At 41.0% G+C, this 13,847-nt stretch overlaps 1 protein-coding gene across 11 annotated transcripts in view; it reads left to right on the forward strand.

The window, feature by feature from the left end:
- Positions 1 to 2,138, forward strand: part of DOCK10 (dedicator of cytokinesis 10) — a 280,915-nt gene extending 278,777 nt beyond the window's left edge. For 10 of the 11 annotated variants that reach the window (XM_027119931.1, XM_027119928.1, XM_027119906.1 and 7 more), the window contains one exon: positions 1,406 to 2,138. In XM_027119931.1, coding sequence (XP_026975732.1) covers positions 1,406 to 1,552 — 147 coding nt within the window. In that variant the 3' untranslated portion in view covers positions 1,553 to 2,138. The remainder of the gene's footprint in view (positions 1 to 1,405) is intronic. The other variant, XR_003435547.1, reaches the window with a different exon arrangement.
- Positions 2,139 to 13,847: the final 11,709 nt, after the last annotated feature.

A 13,847-nucleotide genomic window follows, 5' to 3' on the forward strand; every position in this document is an offset into this window, starting at 1 on the left:
CAGTATAAGGAGAGAGATGAAGCCGGATTCAGTGGATGCTAGTGTGTAACATGGAGATGTGGCGATGCAACAGCCTCAGCTGCTGAAGTGACAGGCAGGCAGTAATTACCTTTACAGGCAGTCAGAATGCCGCACTATTTTATAAACAGCCAAAATCCATAAAAGCCTCCTTTGATGGAGGCCAAAGTAATACATGTAACTATTGGATGAAGCGTAAGATGCTGATTCAGAGTCTGTTTCAACATTTAGAAGGATGACAGCATAGTGAAGTCAACGCTGGTAATGGATATCAAATATAAAATACAGGGAAAGGAACACATCTACTCTGTTAAAGTGCCAAGCAGGCGACATCCAAAGGCATGTTGCTTTTAGAATTTCTTTTGATACATTGTTGGCCAATTTATTTAAGCAGAACTTGAGACATTGATCAAAAGGAGAACTTATTGGTAGTATAGGATACATGGATGCCAGGTGCTTGGTGGGGACAGAGCGACCATTCCATCCCATAAAAGTAGTAGAGCTAAAGCATGGTAATGCAGGAAGTTAGTGGGAAAATTGTCATAACCAAGAATTTTAAATATTAATTAAGTCTCTTCTGTATAGAGATTTTAGAGGTGCCTGGGGTTTCTGTGATTGTTATTGTGTTCACATATCATTATTTGAACAGATCTGACAGGAAAGTATGATTTAGGCGTATTAACATTATTTTCAAAAGTAAAATCAGGTCAAGGTATATTTTTTCCTTGTATTATAGTTCCATTAATGCAAACATTTAAATGAGGCTTCTGCTGTTTCCCTTTGGGGGCAGATTTTGCCCATACAGTTTACAAACTTTGCAAATAAAATAAAATTCCAGAATTACTCAAACACATTCATAAGGTTCATTCAGACATTTACAAATATATATATATCTGGGACTTCCCTGGTGGCGCAGTGGTTGAGAATCCGCCTGCCGTTGCAGGGGACGCGGGTTCGTGCCCCAGTCCGGGACGATCCCATGTGCCGCGGAGCGGCTGGGCCCGTGAGACATGGCCACTGAGCCTGCGCGTCCGGAGCCTATGCTCCGCAACGGGAGAGGCCACAACAGTGAGAGGCCCGCGTACCGCAAAAATAAAAAATAATTTTATATATATATATATATATATATATATATATATATATATATATATATGATAGTTGAAGAGTATCGGAAAGCTACTTTAAATCTGGTCAACATGGCTGAGACATGGGCTGGGAAAAAATTCTTCAGATCTGCTTTGATAAGTGCATTTTTCAACATTTGCAGATTTCCTGTAGGGAATTTTAAAAAATCACTGTTCTGGGTTTAATTTTGTGTTTGGAGATATTAACACAGACTTCTCTGTCATCATTTTGTTTCGTCACATATGTTTTGTCCTGTCCCAAGATTACGTACCAGGACGGCCCATCAAAGCGAGGAGTGGAGCAAACCTGCACTCGAGTAATTAACAAGGCGGCTCCCTCTCTGTCTCACCCAGTGCAGAAGTTTGAGGGAGAGTCTGCAACGTCAGACACGCCTCCAAGAGAACTCTGAATTTGCAGCTAATCTCGGGGAAGAGAAAGATACATTAATTTATTTGAAGTTTTTATGGTGTTCATATTTTTTGTTTTTACCTCGCTAGCTTGAGAATTTTGCCAGCCTCCAGATTTGCACATTCCTTACATCCTTTTTCTTTGAGCAGCGTCGATCAAGCCAAGCTGAATATTTGCTATGAAATTCCAATGAATGTGTAGCTCAAAAGCCGACTGTAAGTTTGCTATCGGCTACATTATGTTCCATACCCAGTCCTCGTACACATATTTTAAAGGTCAAAGTGAATGTTTTTTAACATTTGAGCATATTTCAGATGTAAATAGAAGATTGTAAAATATATGGTTTTTACCAAATTAAAAAAACTTTTTAGTTAATACTTATGACAGTGCTAAAACTATATGAATAACATTTCAGATACCATTATATTAAAATATTTGTGTATGTGTACAAAAATGTTGATAAATACTAATCTTTAAAGTTTGTGGAGTTTCTTTATTTGTAATATATGTGCTCTTAAAAGCAATGAGATGTGAAATTATGGAAGCCTTTTGTTGTTAATAGAAATAAAAAATACAGTTACTTTGCATTTGGTTTCCTCTTGAAGAGTGGGCAAGTTGCTACTAAAAGTGGATCATGGGACTGGGCCTCTGCTGAATGCAATCCTACTCACAGCGTTTCCTGTTTGTTTCGTTTTGGGGGTTTTTGTTTTTGTTTTATTCTTTTTCAAATTCTTTTCCCAATTAGGTTATTAGAGAGTATTAAACAGAGTTCCCTGTGGTATACAGTAGGTCTTTGTTGGTTATCCATTTTAAATATAGCAGTGTGTACATGTCAAGCCCAAACTCCCTAACTATCCCTCCTCCCCAACCTTCTCCCCGCAGGTACCATAGTTCGTTCTCTAAGCCTATTTCTGTTTTATAAATAAGTTCATTTGTATCATGTTTTTTAGATTCCACTGTAAGCACTATCATATGATAGTTCTCTTTCTCTGACTTACTTCACTCAGTATGATAATATCTAGGTCCATCCATGTTGCTGCGAATGGCTTATTTCATTCTTTTTAACGGCTGAGTAATATTCCATTGTATATATGTACCACATCTTCTTTATCCATTCTTTTGTCAATGGACATTTAGGTTGCTTCCATGTCTTGGCTGTTGTAAACAGTGCTGCAGAACATTGGGGTGCATGTATCCTTTCAGACCATACTACTCACCACCTATGATGCCTTAGCAAGAAGTCAGGAAAAGGACTTGAACCTCATCTGGACAGTTCCTCCTAAGGGCAACTAGACAGGCCAGGGATTTCAAATCCCAGGAGATAACTTGACTGGTTTGGAGAAGATTTAATGAATCAGAATTTGAGGGTTGTGATAATTATTAGGACTTTTCACAAACATTCCATCTGTATATTTTATAAATTTGTGGTGGTATTGCACTTTCCTGCCTCTTCTGAAGTTAGACATGACCATATTTTAGCCATTGAAATGTGAGGCCAAGTGACATGTGTCACTTTCAGGCAGATATTTAAAAGCCAGTAAGTGGTTCTTCCCCAGCCCTTCGCCTGATGCAGACATCGTTGAAGGACAGGAGACGGAGACTCCATCAGCCTGAGTCCCCAAGTGGCCACAGGAGCAGACACACACTCACACCACTCCCCCAACGTTGTTGGACATGGAGTCTTGAGTGAGAAAAACATTTTGTTGTATTGAGCCCTGATATTCAAGGCTTGTTTGTTACTGCAGCATCCTGAGCTTATCCTGGCTGATCTGTGTTTTCATCAGAGCTGTGACTGATATTCCTCTATGTGTGGGAACCACTGACACATCCCACTCCCTCCCCCGCCAACACCAGCAGCAGTTCAGCTGAGCTGTCTCCATATGCAGAAGGCAAGCTCCAGAATATCATTTTATATTGACCCTCACCAGACATTCTAAAGGCCCAGACTCCAGTTAGGAGACTTTAGCTGAGCTCATCTTTCTGCCCTGTAAGCTCATCGGTCAGTATTAGCACATGAGGGCCAGAAGGGAAGATAGGGCTTGGAAGACACATGGAAATATTATATACACAGAAGTGATAAAAGGACATTTTAGATGAGAACTCCGACCCCTTAAGACTCATATAACTGTGCTTTTTTCAAATAAAGTCCACTGTTTCATTAGAAACAGGAAGAAAGGAAGGGAGGGAGGGAGGGAAAAGAGAAGGAAGGAAGGAAGGAAGGAAGGAGAAAGAAAGGAAAGAAAGAAAGGAAAGAAAGAGAAAAAAGAAAAGAAAAAGGGAGGGAGGAAGGAAGGGAGGAAGCAAAAGAAAGAAAGGAAGAAAGGGTGAAAAGGAGGGAGGGAGGGAGGAAGGAAGGAAGGAGAAAGGAAAAAAACCATGGTGTGAGCTGCCCTCTGGCTCAAAGCATCCCTCTCAGCTTCGTTCTGGCTCCCGCTTAGGGTTTCTGACTGCCTGGTCAGCATCTTGGCTTCTCCCCTCTCGTTTCCCCTTTTGGATTTTTAAGCTGCCCTCGAGAGGATTACTCTCCCAGGAACCCAGGAAGACTCTGCCTCTGCTATTGTCTCCCACCCAGTTCCTACCTTTAGGCTCATTTCCTCATCTCAACCCACCCATCCCCCCTACCCTAAGGACACCGTCAGCATTAGGTCGCCTGTCCAAATCTGAAAATAAAACCTCTAAGGAAGTAATCGAAAATAACAGATCTTTTTACTCATGTTAAATGCCAAATATTCCATTTTTTGCCTCACAAACAGCCATATGTTAGATGGCTTCACTGTGTTTTGCCCCTGAAATGGTTCATAGTACAAGAAGTTTAAGGTCAGCTGCTCTACAGAGAATCAGCTAAGACCACTGTGCTTTAACAACACTGAACTCACCCTGCAAATCCCAGTGCCTTCTATTCCTTCCTTCTTTAGACCAGATGCATCAAATTGGCCGCTCAGAGACTGAATCCAACAGATGCATTTTATCTGTCACACAGAGTGTCTTTAATTTTTTTCAGGTACACACCAACACTTAAATATTCAGAGACTTATATAAAATTCCAGCTTTCTAGTATCTGTGAAAAAATGAAGCTCTCTGGTAATGCTGGATTCACATGCCCACCAGACAACAATCAGTTAAAACTGAGACGCCCCCACTGATGGCTTTACAGGTGCTCTCCTCTTTGCCACAGCCTGCAGCAGGCCCTAACTGACTTACGCCAGGTCAGCCACGTTTATTTACGTTTCCTGCCTAGATCCCACAGGCATGTGCAGACCGCAGTTCAAACTTTTTATGTCTATCAAAGTGTAGTGATTACTAGATGTGGACAGCAGATCCTCTGCTTCAGCATCAGGCATGTCCCATGCTAAAATGCATATTTCTGAGCTCTATCAAGCCTTCTGAAATAGAAACCCCAAGAAGTGGTACCCAGCACCACATAATTCTTAGACATACAGGGTATAAACGTTCTACCGCATCCTGTGCTAATTAACCACCCCTAAATATTTACTTTGCAGAGAGGACAATGCCTTATAAACCAGTAACCTGGTTTCAAATTACCAAGACTGAATTCTTCTTTTATGTTCTTTTGCATCTTTATATTACCTTTTTCTCAAAACAATCTACATTTTACTTTAATTAGTAACTCATCAAAATAAGCTCTATAAAAAAAAAATGGTAGCAAATCTCCCAGTTCTTCAAATGGAAAGACTGAAACTAAGAAGACAAGGGACATTATTTTCCTGTGGTTTACCCTGGAAGGTCTCCAACACAGAATAAGTAGATCTAGGACTTGGGATTTTAGTCCTGGCTGTGTCCACCCACCCATTCATCATCCCACTCAGTAGCTACCTCTCCATTCTCATTTCAAAGTACACAACGCCCAGACTGCAAAGCAAATTCATGTATCCCTTCATTTTTGGCAACAACTACCTTATAAACAAGTGCCCAATATCCAAACCTCCCATAATATGTCCCTATTCTGTGTTCTCATCCGTTTAGAAAACAATACAAATGGACCAATAAACTTGTTTCCTTCTGAAGAGATGAAGAGTATGTATGGGAAGTGTCAGATTTCATAACCTGAACATTGCTCTGCAGACTGATGGCTTTTCATCTTATAGTATTAGTCAAACTCCAGAAAGAAAGAAAAAATATTTATATACACATATATGTAAAATTTCAGTACTCTTATAAGCAGTTAGGAAATGAAACCAATTTGAAAGCGAACGTGACAAAATGACCCTAAATTTTAAATCTGCTCATATTACAAGTGGCCCCCATATCCTCCCCCCATGTTTGTATCAGTGAAAAATCATATGTATATGCAAATATGTATCATATTATATGCCGATAATGTGATATTTTGTTCCGAAAATGTTCAAGTGCAGGCACGAGTGGCATTCAAGGTTCTCTGCCGGAAGCCCCTTCCCCTCCTCCCAGGTTCACATCCTGCCTGCTTGCCTACGCACACCCTTCACTGGGGCCACATTGTTCGGCTCACTTAAAAAAAGGGCTTCCCTGGTGGCGCAGTGGTTGAGAGTCTGCCTGCCGATGCAGGGTACACGGGTTCGTGCCCCGGTCCAGGAATATCCCACATGCCGCAGCGGATGGGCCCGTGAGCCATGGCCGCTGAGCCTGCGCGTCCGGAGCCTGTGCTCCACAACGGGAGAGGCCACAACAGTGAGAGGCCCGCGTACCGCAAAAAAAAAACAAAGAAACACTTTGTGCCTCCACCTGAAAGTTTGCTTTTCTCCAACCGTATAAACCCAACCATTTACGCCAGGACTCAGCTGAATTCACACCCGTGGTGACCACTGTGATAGGACACCCAGAGCCCCCCTTCAGGACTGAGACCCCCATTCCCCCAGCTGCTCGCTCTCCTGGCAGCTAATGGCTCTCAACTGAGTTCCTCTTGTCCAATGTGAGCCCAGACGAACCTCACATTCAATGACTGGTTGATGGTGGGAGGTACAGAGGCCTGGCCTCACTGCCCCAGTGCAAGACGACTCCGAAGGGCCATCAGGGCTCCCCAGCTCTGACTGAGAGCACCTTGTACCTACATCACAGTTCAGCTCCTTCTGCCTTTGAAGAGGATTCCAAAGAGGCGTGGATTCCCAGTATATTTCCTGCATGTAAATCTCCACATCAGAGTCTATTTCTCGGGGGAATAGATCAAGTCCATAGATTTTCCAGAAGCTTTGCTTTCGACCCCAGCTCATCTGGATTTCTCATTCTCTGCCCTTCATGGGCACAGACGCCTGCGTCACCCGTTTTTCTCTCCTTCATTATGTTGTCAGTTATCATTTCACGTGTCTGCCTTTTCTTTCCAACCACGCCATGGCTGGCTTGAAGGCAGATTGTGTCTTAATCTTCTTTGCGATGTTGGCAGTTCAAACTCTTGACCTGCACTTGGGAGTTCTGGAGTAATTTCTCCAAGTTCTGTTGGAATGGAGACGTTCCAGAGAAAATGCGAGGGCAGGGAATGGAGAGCAAAGGGAGAAAGAGTAGCTTGTGGGAAGATGGATTTGGAGCCAGAAGTCATTGTAGGAATGAGTGTCCTTGAATCTCTCTTATAAGGGATTTTTTTTTTTTTTTAATATCAGTGTTGTCTGCTTTGGGTTTCTTTTCAGTTCTCAGCCTCAGCAGGGTTTGCCACTGAAGTACTTGGCACTGGATACGTACATCTGTAGGAGCAAACTCGGGCAGAGTTATTCACAACACGATCTTTTCATTTGGAAGCTTCCCCACTCCTCTCTGCTCCTAGCTCCTTTGTATTCTCGTGCCCTCCCCACCACTCAGTGACCTCATGTCACCTCGCTGCAGTCCCTGCTCGAGCCCTCCACCCAGTCCTGTCTTCCTCAAGCAGAATCCACCCCCCCTTCTCCATCTGTGTTTGTCTTGCTTCCAAGTGGATTCTAATTCAAATACCAACTCCAATCAAAATGAAGCTGTTGGGAATTCCCTGGCGGTCCAGTGGTTAGGACTCTGCACTTTCACTGCCAAGGGTGTGGGTTTGATCCCTGGCAAGGGAACTAAGATCCCACAAGCCACCAGCCAAAAAAATTTTTTTTTAAAAAGAGAAAGGAAGCTGTTGCCTGGGACACTGGGTTGAGAAGGATTACGTGAGACCACCTCTGCTCCTGCAGTACGGGCAACTGGCAATGTGCTGGGCACTGGAGTTAGGGTTAGGAGTGGCTGCCCAGTTCCTGTGCATTTCCCATCCTTGTGTGAAACCTGCTGAAAGGTTAACATCAAGTTGCCTCAAACTTTTGATCCAATGACTGACTATAGGAAGGAGTGCTACTGTTTCCTGGGAAAATTAGTATCTTCAAAGGACAATCTTTTTTTTTTTTTTTAATTTTCAGCACATTTTTATTTTTATTTTTTTTCTACATCTTTATTGGAGTATAATTGCTTTACAATGTTGTGTTAGTTTCTGCTTTATAACAAAGTGAATCAGTTATACATATACATATGTTCCCATATCTCTTCCCTCTTGCGTCTCCCTCCCTCCCACCCTCCCTATCCCACCCCTCCAGGTGGTCACAAAGCACCGAGCTGATCTCCCTGTGCTATGCGGCTGCTTCCCACTAGCTATCTACCTTACGTTTGGTAGTGTATATATGTCCATGCCTCTCTCTCGCTTTGTCAAAGGACAATCTTTAACTCAAAAGAATGATTTTTTAAATTGAAGTATAGTTGATTTACAATGTTGTGCTAATCTCTGCTGTACAGCAAAGTGACTCAGTTATACACATATAGACATTCTTTTTTTTAATCTTCTTTTCCATTATGGTTTATCACAGGATATTGAATATAGTTCCCTGTGCTATACAGTAGGACCTTGTTGGTTATCCATTCTAAATGTAATAGTTTGCATCTACCAACCCCAAACTCCCAGTCCATCCCTCTCTCTCCATCCCCTCCCTTGCAAGTCACAAGTCTGTTCTCTATGTCTATGAGTGTGTTTCTGTTTTGTAGATAGTTTCATTTGTGCCATATTTTAGATTGCACATGTAAGTGATATCATACGGTATTTGTCTTTCTCTTTCTGACTTATTTCACTTAGTAGGATAATCTCTAGTTTCATCCATGCTGCTGCAAATGGCATTATTTCATTCTTTTTATGGCTGAGTAGTATTCCATTGTATGTATGTACCACATCTAAAGGAATGAATTTTTAATTGTTGGAATTTTAGGTCTTCAGATAGTCTGCCACTGAAGTCCTTCCACAACCCACATCCTTGTCCGCCATCTCACTAAATAAACCATCATCTCTATCTAGCCTGAAGTCATCTCTGAACACATTCGGTTAAATCATATCTAAGTGAAGTAGTAAATGAGTTACAAAGAACCATACCTGGTTACGGTCTGAAGGCTCAAACAGGTATGTCCTTGGGCCAATCACTTTAACTCTCTAAGGGAGGGTCATGAGTGCTACCGAACAAGTGGTTCTGAACATTAAATGCAAAAAACAGACGTGTGGGTGCTTTGTAGAGTGGTGTACGCAGATGGCATATGTTCATTGAAAGTTTTCAATTAGCAATCCTAGCAGGTCACTCTATTTTCCCACGTCATTCCAAAGCAATCAGCATCTGATTCTCCTGATTCTAAGACAATATTCAAGGTCTGATGGCTACTGAGAGAGCCACATGTGTGTAGTGTCAATAGGAGAAGTTTGAAAATATGAGAATGTTTATATGGGACCTTGAATTTTCTAAGAGGGTGAAAATAAGTTTAAGAAGTGCTAACAGTTGGCATCTAAGAGCCCCCTTGGCATGTCCTCTGCAGCTCCACCTTGGTTATGTCCCAAGATTTAACAAGAAGATCCATGGTCTACTTAGACAACAGAGCCCCATCCTGACCAGAAGTTCATTTGCCTGAGATGGAACAGGATGTGTCAATTTCCTTATGGGCACATGAGAGGAAGTGCTATGAAGAGAGGACAGATAAGCAGATAAATGTGTTTGGGTTCAGAACACGGGTGATTAAAGTGCTCCCGGTGAATAATGGAGATGAGGAGACATCAGCAAAATAAAGAAATTCCCATAAAAGCTCTAAACTCCTTTGCCTTCCCCTTGCCCCTTGATGTTCCTGTAGGGAACACGTGTGGTTGGGCATGGGAGGTAAGAGAAGAATAATTTGATGGAGAGATCATAAACCACAAGTCTCAAGAGAGACGCTACAGCAAGCACATAAAGTTGATCTGAGAGAGAGATAAATCAAAACATGCCCAAACGGGTTTCATGAAGGTCATTTGGAGAAGGTGATGGTGATTGAGCCTGAGTAACTGCGCAAAAGTTTACAAAGAATAGCTTTAAATAACACTAATGTCAAGGATTCTCCAGAGGCATCTGCTTGCAATTTTCTTACATCATTAATATTAATACCCAACTATAAAGCCATTGTTTCTTGGATATATTCCTAATTTATAAAGAATATTTACTTTTGAAGCTCATGACTTTCCTTGTATTTCATCAAAAGCCACACAACTGTAACTAGTAAATCCAGGACAGGTTGACGTTTTAAAGTTACAAATAAGACAGTGGCAGCTGCAGGATATTTTATTGAACAGAATGGCCCATGAGTGAGAAAGTCCATTTCATAATACTTGCATGAAAACTAGTGAGTTCCTTTGGATTTCTATGGGACTTATCTTCTGCAATGTTATTTTTTCCTTTGGATGAGCAATTATCTTTTTAAGAAATAAAGAATAAAAGTAAAGTTCTAAAAATCAAGTTAAATCAATTTAATGACGGCAACAAAAAAGAATTTTTGCTTTTTAACAAAAGTGAAGTAAAATGGAAATCTAGCTTGAAAAGACTCTGGAGTGTTCTACAGAAATATTTCCAGCCAGTGACCCAAGCCAGGGCAGAGGCCTTTCACCACCTCGGCTCAAAAACACCACTTTGGATTCCGAAAGTCAAATTGACCCATCTCAGTCTATCAAGTGGTTTCCAGTTTTCAGCTTCTCCCTTCTGAACAGCTGAGCAAAAGACATTGCTGCCTGAGGTTTACTGAATTGGTTATTTTTAAGCTAAAGGATTTGGGAAATACGTTGCCCCTTACTTTGCCTTTAACATTTAGAAGGGCTGAAAATAAGAGTCCTTCCCAGAAACTGTTTCCATTACGATTTTAAGCCCAAGATGCTAATGATGATTCAACACAATCTATACTGTTTTTTGAGAGACCTTGGTTCTGATACTATGGATTTTTATAGTCACTACTGGGAAAAGTTGAGAATGAACAATAACAGCCTTTTATAAGCTGATATTCACTGTCTTCTATAGTGTAACTTGAGTGTGTAACTGTGCTGAGTCAGAGACTCTCTCCAAAGAAGCAGAGTATTTTTCCATCTTGCTTTCCTATCTACTGCTGGTCCTGCGCAGAGTGAGTCAGAGCCCCAAGAGGGGATGGGTAGGTGCCACACCCCAGCAATGGGGATTTCCTAACATCATACATTTGGCAAGAATGAAATGGGAAGTTTTTAAAATGCATGAAATGGAAATGAATCTAGCCCAGCAGAGTAAGCCAACACTTCCCTTACTCTCAGACAGATCACCAGCCCTGGGGAGTCTGAGGTTTCCCATTTGCTCCCATACCATGAGGCATCTGTTTGTTTCTGGGAGATATCATGGCAACACTGTTTTACACCTCTCAAAATAGCTTCCATTTGGCTTTAGTCATATGCACTTCATTAAAAGTTGGATTTTTTATCAAGTTGTTGCTAACAGGATGCCTTAAATTTGAATAATAGGTTTTAATATTCTGGTCACTATCGATTTTTACACTCTCATCAAATATGCAGCTTTTCTACTCCTTTCAATAGAATCTGAGAATGTCTCTGGCAAAAATGCAGGACCCCTGGAGGACTGTGTAGCTGCAATTCAGTTCTCTCTTCTGGAAGCCATAGAAATAGCTCATGACTGGAATTACAGATAATTGCCCCATTCTTTCACCTCAGAAATGGCCTTGAGTGCAGTGCTCATCTTGGGTAAAAATTATGCTTTATCTTCTAATCAATTTCATCTCTCTATTGGAATTAGCAACTTCTTGGGTTGTCTATTTAACATATCAGGTGATATGCCCTTTGAAGTCTAAATGTTAGCATAGTCTCTTTTTAAGAATTAGAAAATAATGTTTTCCTTGTCAGAATTTCCCACTTATATTTTCTGTACTGTGATATCTTGACATTTGAATAGGTAATTAAAATCAGATCAGAAAGACCTCCTATAGCAGTCCATTGCCAAGGGTCAGCAGCAAACACCTCCTCCTGGACTCATAGAGCTAAGATGTTGCATGATTCAAGAGTAATCAAAAGAGAAATCCTTAGAGGGAGACAGAAAACAAATAGTTGAATCCAAGGATGTAACTCCTTGAAGGCAAAGATTGCATCTTGTGTGCCTTTGTATTCCAGAGGCTCGGCAAAGCGCCCAGCATAGAGAAGGGTCTCAGTCAACACCAGCTAGATACAGGGGTGAATGAATAAGCAAATGAATCAAAAAAGCTCTCAAGGTTAGACTTCCTTGAGCAATTTCACACTGACTAATGACTCTTTAGTTTCCCTACTCATACCATATTAAATCAGAATGGCATAGTGGTTTTTAGCATGGACTCCAGAGCAATATAGAACCCCAGCTCCACTGCTAATTGCCTAAGTGGTGTTAAGTATCCTCACCAAATCTCAGTTTCATCATCTGTAAAATGGCAATAATAAATACACTGATTTTGCAAGGTTATTAAGAGGATTAAATGAAAGAACAGAAAATACTTAGCACACAGCCTGGCAACAATAAGCACTCAATATCTGTGAATTATAATTATTAATATCACACGAAAAAAGCAACCCAAGTGGGAAGTTAGGGGTTATGACTTTAAATTATTTTAAAATAATATTTATTAAAAGAATGATTGAAATAAGTGAATAATTAATGAATGCATAAATTAGAAAATGAGTAATTCATGTTGTCTCCATACATAGTCACTAATGAACACATAATACCAGCTGCAAGTCCCAGGTGGTTTCCCTTTATGCTAGCTGGCTGAGGACAGGGTAACATCTTCTGTTTTCAGAGACTGCTGGCATAATGCACGCCGTATTGTAGGTACTCAGAAAGTGTTGTCAAAGTGCACAAATACGGGGCTTCCGTGGTGGCGCAGTGGTTGAGAGTCCGCCTGCCGACGCAGGGAACACAGGTTCGTGCCCCGGTCCGGGAAGATCCCACATGCCGCAGAGGCTAGGCCCGTGAGCCATGGCCGCTGAGCCTGCGCATCCAGTGCCTGTGCTCCGCAACAGGAGAGACCACAAAAGTGAGAGGCCCGCATACGGCAAAAAAAAAAAAAAGTGCACAAATACTACTTATTATCTGCTTGTATCCTTAAGGAAAGATGCCACCTATTGGTTCGGCTTTGGATAAACCCTCTGAAATTGCCCATAAAAGACAAAAGTGAAATTAGCATAATCACTGACAAAGGATATGAATACAGAAAAGGCATGCTTTCTAAAGTCCAGCTGGATGAAATAGTTATTTGCTGAAAAGCGGGTTTTTTTTTTCAATTAGTGATATCAAAAATAATTTAGCATCAAATTTTCCTTCTCTGTTAGAGGATCAACTTGGTCATCCTTAGTGACAGAAAAACATTAGGAAGATGTGAGGTTTGATAGTATTTAAAATGCCTAGAAGCTATGTAAAAACCAGACATGTGTAACACTGACCTGCTGTGTGTTTCAGAACCTGAGATTGGAGACCCATTGAACTGATTAACGTTCACAGGAATAATTTACTGTAATTACATCAAAAAACTGGCTCTAACTATGGCAATAAATGGAACTGATAGCTTTTCAGAGCAATGCTGTGAAATAAATAAAGTATACACATATTATTGTGAAAAATGTAAAACAAAGTTCAAGTGGAAATCATGAAGACATGGGGAAGTGAGAACAGGGAAAACCTAAAGTAAACTATCATTTTCTGGTTTATTCTGAAAGTTAACATGTGTGCACACAAACACACAGGGAATACTATAATAATTTTGACAAGAGAGCAAGAACTTATGCAAATCTCAAGTGGAAAATATAAGAAAGAAATGAATAGAAAAATGAACTTCACAAAGCAGCTCATATTCTACAAATTGGAATCAATAGATTGATGGCATATAGTTCTGCACATGCAGTCTACTCAGAATAATGGCAGAACTTTCATCCGGGAGGGTTTCTACTCTACCCTGGCGTAACTCAGCGAGCTACGTGGAACCTACTGTTACATAAGCTGATGTTTAAGCTGTTTCTCCTTGTGGTGCTTTAGGAGATT

Source organism: Aethalodelphis obliquidens, unplaced genomic scaffold (genome assembly GCF_003676395.1).
Source record: "Aethalodelphis obliquidens isolate GAN/ISIS:26980383/991018 unplaced genomic scaffold, ASM367639v1 scaffold2, whole genome shotgun sequence".
NCBI classification, from domain to species: Eukaryota; Metazoa; Chordata; class Mammalia; order Artiodactyla; family Delphinidae; genus Aethalodelphis; species Aethalodelphis obliquidens.